We start from the raw sequence: 5,447 nt of genomic DNA on the forward strand, positions 1-5,447 counted from the left end.
CTTATCTACTAAAAGAAAATAATAATCTGTTATAATACGGTATTTGGTTAGTAATTCGATAGTCTATATAAGTATGTTTGTATACTTAACAATTTCAACCTTATTCTTATGTAATTTGTTATTTTGTATCATGGTAAATCACTTGTAGAAGAACACACGGCCGATACAAACTTGACCGTGTTTATCTTATTATTATTATTTAAAATTTCAAAAATAAAATAATTATAATACAAGAACAGAAAAATAAGGCATTATTCATCTCTTGTCCGCTAGTAAATTTAGTTTTAGTAACATTTCAAACAAGAATGCGTATTTATGCAAGTATTATAAATGCTAAAAGCGAAACTAATGATTTTTTTTAATGTATGTTATAAAAATAGAAAACCAATTAAAATAAAATTAAAAAATAAGTAATGTGAGTGAAACACCACAAAAGAGAAACAATTTGGGTTTGTTCCTAGGAACCTGTGGCAGCAATAGTTCAGCGCCACTATGCTGTGAGCAATGTGATCTCACCACGTAAGTTGCGTTTCATCATTTTAGTCATCTGTTCATTATTCAACTTGGACTTGCAAAGAACATATCTAAGCTTAGCCAGAGCCGCCTCGCCATTGATATCGGCTCCAGGAATCAGGCCCGCCTTCTCTAAATCCTAAATATATATGTAAAAAAAAGTTTAAATTTTAAAAGTTCTTTTTTTAATTTTTGACAGTATAAATAACATTATCAAATGTGGGTTGCACCTGCTTATATCATGGGCATGAGCTTTTTATTCATTGTTTCCATTGTCTATCCACCAAGGAGAATAAATAGGAACCTGGAAGGTAGGAATACCAAATGCACGGATTGTTGCAGCTAAAAAATATGTGGGCATGTATATGACCAGGATAAAAAGGTAATCAATTATCATCATTATATTTGTATTTGTTGTTGAAGGATCATCTCAAAATTGATAAAATAACACCTTAATCTGATAACTCACTTTACCAACTTTATATGTAGGTAAAACAGTTCCTTTTATGCACTGTGTACAATTCAAGATTAACACTCCATTTTCCTTCACTGCTTTACTTAATACATCTAAAAATGTAGTAGGGCTGCCACCAACTCCGTAGGTTTGTAGGACCACGCCCTTAAGGCCGTGGTCTTCATTCAGGAATGATGTGACCTGTATTATGAAATAAGACATTTTATGTATTATTTAATGTTATTTATCTTTAAGATAATTTGGATGAAATTAGACAACATTAGTTAACTAGACAATAATATAAATTCAATATAATATAAATTTTAAAAAATGGTAAGATAATAATTCATTTTTCTTTTAAAAACTTACTTTTACTAGTAACAATAACAATGCATTGCCAATATTTATTTTAAATGTGCTATTCAATTTTATTTAAACAATAATATAATAAAATAAGGATTTGAAATACTTGGTTTATATGTTCTGTGTCACTAAATATACATGTCTACTTATTTATTATGGGTATTAAATTGTATTTATGTCTAATAAAATATATTAATTAATCTTGCATAGACAGGATTTGAAGCCAGGCCAATTCAATTTGTGAATAGGATTAATGGGGAAAATTAATATTAAAAAAAGAGAGAAAAAAAACTTACCATAACATTTAATTAATCAATCAAAAATAGACTAGCATGGTACTTACATTTTCTATAGTGATACCTGGATATAGCTTCAGTAGGCCAACTTTAGGACTTAGGTCTGTGTCAACTTTGAATTCATCTTTCGTTTTTTTTAGCATATTACACCAGTTTACTGAAAATGCTATGAAAAGATAATTACGCCCGTTTAAACGTCGACAGACTATAATGTAATTAATTTAAAATATTGTAACGATACATGGCAATACTGTAATACAGTATAGCATGTTAACACAATTCAATCCAGTCAATTGTTTTTTATACATAAACGTGCTGACAATTTATAGGTATCCAGAACCCCCATTTTAAACACAAAAATGTGTGTTTGGTATACCAGCTTATACGTACTACAGAGGAAACATTGTATGACAGACACACTTTAACACTGACTAATAGATTGATTCAAATTCTACTGTTCAAATTCTAATATTCAAAACATCTTCATGGGCCATGTCTGTTTTTCAACTCTGGCTACGACCTTAAGAAGTATTATTGTTTTTAGACAATTTGAAGCAATATTTTTAGGACGTTATTTTTAGTTAGGGACATATCATTAAAAAGATCTAGGCCTACCTAAAATCAATAGTAAATCAAATACACTTCTTGGGTTTCACTTTCAATGAGGCTTAGTTAAAACATCAATTTGTTTTTGCACAAAAACCTCTAATTGACCGCCACTACTAGTAAGCATCACGATGTTTTAAATAAATGTGCATAGAAAATAATTGATAAAATAAATATTGTACTTATTCAAATCTTGTATAAACTGTTCGATATTATAGAGCCTAATCCTGTAGTAGAACATTACTGTAGTTCAAATTGACATAAAAATTCGTGTTACATAATAGCCTAAACACTGTCAATTCCAAATTAAAAAAAATCTTTCTCGCTCTTCGGAATTTCTATCTGGAAGTTAATTTTTATGAACACCAAATTAATCATAATTTGAACATTATTACTTTTTGGCAAATAAATAAGCACTGCGTTTGAATTACCTTAATCAATTAAAGCGCCGCGGCCTTATTTGATCATGCTATCTATTTATTATTGGATGTAACTAGAAATTAACAATCAATATTTACATACCGGCACCGGAAAGACTGGGTTCCATTGTGGCGAGAGGTTCAAAGTTTGGCGAATCAAATGCTTTAAATTTGTTGCAGTCTATCTTTGTCACTCGATTCCCTCTAAACAACTTCTTGTCAAAAAATAATGTCACCTGAGAAACAAAATAAGGGCCTAAATAAGAGGTATTGGTTATATCTTATAGGCCTAATGCATGATTCTAAAAATGTAATTGTTTCTGAAATTGCTAAAATAAACTTGGATTAGGATAATTGAATTTCAAGATGGAATCAAACAATAAACCTCAATCGCATGATTAGACTAAACAAGTTAAAGATTTTGTGTCTACCACTTGATTGATTTTTTTGTTTTACTTTTTAAAACTGTATTAGGCCTATATAGTATTTTTTATTGCAGGTATGTAATCATAACAAATTAAATACAAGTAGATCATGTACCCGGTCCATATTTTAATGAAGGGAGGGACGAGGATACTGGCCAATGTTTTGAAGGACGGGTTATATATACGGGTTTTAAAATCAATAGCAGACCTAAGTATTGACTACAGTATTCACAATTAGAATTTACTCAAACGTACCTCAGGAATGACATAAAGGCCAGCAAAAGACAGCGCTCCAAGCAAATTGTCCCACCCATCACTGCCGATTTCTTGTAACGGTATTTGCGCACCGGTCAAGATGACAGGTTTACCGAGGTTCTCTAACATGAATGAAAGCGTTGCAGATGTGTACGCCATTGTGTCGGTACCATGTATGATAACAAAGCCATCAAAATCCCCATAATAATGCTTTACATCCTCAGCCATTGTTTTCCAGTTTTCTAACTTAATTTGGCTAGAATCTATTGGCGGTTTATATTCCTTTATATAGTATAATACTCGTTTGTAGTCACTACCCAATCTGAAAAGTAATTTCAAATTAAATTAAAACATATTGATACAATTTTAAAATAGAATTACAAATAACATAATACTATAGGCTTATATGTAGGTTTTCATCATTGAATGCCTTATTTACATAGATATTCGATAGTATTTAATACATGTAAATGCACATATTGTAAAATAAAAAATGCCAATATGTTATCTAATTTAAGTAATGTTCACCAAAGGATTTTTTAAAATTAAATTTTGGTACCTTTTTTACAAAAATAAACTATATGTCAAACAAAATTAAGGTTATGTAAAATACAGAACAATACAAACAAACATTAAACGAAGCAAAGTATTTCATGAAAACTATTCCTAAATATAATGTATTGCGTAGCCTATTTCTCTCCACATACCAAGCATAATTAAAACCACAAAAATCAAGGAAGAAATAACTTACGGGAGAGCGTAGGTTTTATCAAACCCTTTATAATTTTGTTCACATTTTTTGGCATACACATTATCATTTAAACGTGGATTTTCTGCCACTTCTTTACTGAAGACGCCAAATTTTGGTATTAATGCTAAAGGGAAAATGTGAAAAATGTAACAATTAATGAATATTGACTAATATCACAACACCGTAACACTGAGGAAAGACGACATTGGAAAAACAAAATAAGTTAAGAAAAATATGTGTGAAAAGACAAAAGAAAACCGTATCAAAAATAGAAGTTATTATAAGAACATTTTAAAATAAAAAAATATGCGTGTATACATTTGCCTAAGTCAATACTAATAGATAAAAATGTAAATATAATTAGCCATATTAAAAACTTTAATGGCAGGCCTGGATCTCTCTTACCTCCCTCATCGTCCTTGGTCATTCCTATGGTACCACCAGTATCCAGAACCAGTACGTGGCGTTGATGATCTGCACTACTCATTCTCTGTTTTTAAATTTCAGTTAGGCCTATCCTTTTAATTTAACCAAATTTGATTACGTTCGCGTTCTTACCATCTGAAGATACTTTGGGTTGTACTTACTATATAAGCAGTTTATCTTGAGTGACGTCAAGATTTCTAAGAAAATAAGATTTACTTTACCTTTCACGTGAGTGGCTCTCCTGGTGACGCAAAACAAACTCTCAGCCAATCGAGTGTCGCCAGCAAGCAAGCTTTGGAGCAGGATTATTCCATTTTAGATCAAGTGGTGTATCAACTGTTATTGGATGTACAACTAAATAACCTTAAATCTAACCCTATCCCAAAAGGCCTATATTTTATCTGTAACCCTAAATCTAATTCAAACCAATAATCACACTCTAAACTCCACTAATTAGAATGGTAGTTTCAAATCACTGTATAGGAATGGTTTAAGAATTATAGCACAAGCTCGTACCGGATAGTACCGTCCTTTATAGGCCTACTATGGAGCGCCCTGGCTGCCTTCGTCTATATACATCCACTTCTTCACTGTTTGGCCTTCTGCAAACTTAACATTATAATACTGTGTAGGTTTTGCCTTCTTCATTAGGCCATTTACCATTACGATTGGCTCGTTCCGATAATACGTAGTACAGTATTCTTTCGTAATTACGTAGCTAGGAGGCTCGAAGTGTTCGAACGAACCCCCTTTTTTGGAAGATGCCCTTTAAAAATGTAGAATTTTTATTCATGCATTGTTTTTTCACCGTATGCCTATCAAAACAACCACGGCTTACAGCATACCAATGACTTTTCAGGACGTTTTTACTACATAAACTATAACTGATATGCAATAAAAACAAATTTAATGCTGTAAGTTTACATTAAAATGTCATAG

At 31.3% G+C, this 5,447-nt stretch overlaps 1 protein-coding gene across 1 annotated transcript; it reads right to left on the minus strand.

The window, feature by feature from the left end:
• Window positions 1-490: 490 nt before the first annotated feature.
• Window positions 491-4,569, minus strand: LOC144838191 (60 kDa lysophospholipase-like). The gene is made up of 7 exons (XM_078693551.1): window positions 4,488-4,569; window positions 4,083-4,206; window positions 3,332-3,653; window positions 2,755-2,887; window positions 1,674-1,831; window positions 983-1,168; window positions 491-652 (listed from the first exon to the last, which is right to left on the minus strand). Exons 1-7 carry the CDS (start codon window positions 4,567-4,569, stop codon window positions 491-493), a joined length of 1,167 nt encoding a protein of 388 aa, XP_078549677.1.
• Window positions 4,570-5,447: the final 878 nt, after the last annotated feature.

Source organism: Antedon bifida, chromosome 3 (assembly GCF_963402885.1).
Source record: "Antedon bifida chromosome 3, ecAntBifi1.1, whole genome shotgun sequence".
NCBI lineage: Eukaryota > Metazoa > Echinodermata > Crinoidea > Comatulida > Antedonidae > Antedon > Antedon bifida.

Coding starts and splice junctions, on each gene's coding strand:
- LOC144838191 (XM_078693551.1), bottom strand. CDS start 4,569: ATGAGTAGTGCAGATCATCAACGCCACGTACTGGTTCTGGATACTGGT. Junction 4,207..4,487: donor GACCAAGGACGATGAGGGAG/GTAAGAGAGATC, acceptor TTTTCCCTTTAG/CATTAATACCAAAATTTGGC. Junction 1,832..2,754: donor ACCCAGTCTTTCCGGTGCCG/GTATGTAAATAT, acceptor ATTACATTATAG/TCTGTCGACGTTTAAACGGG.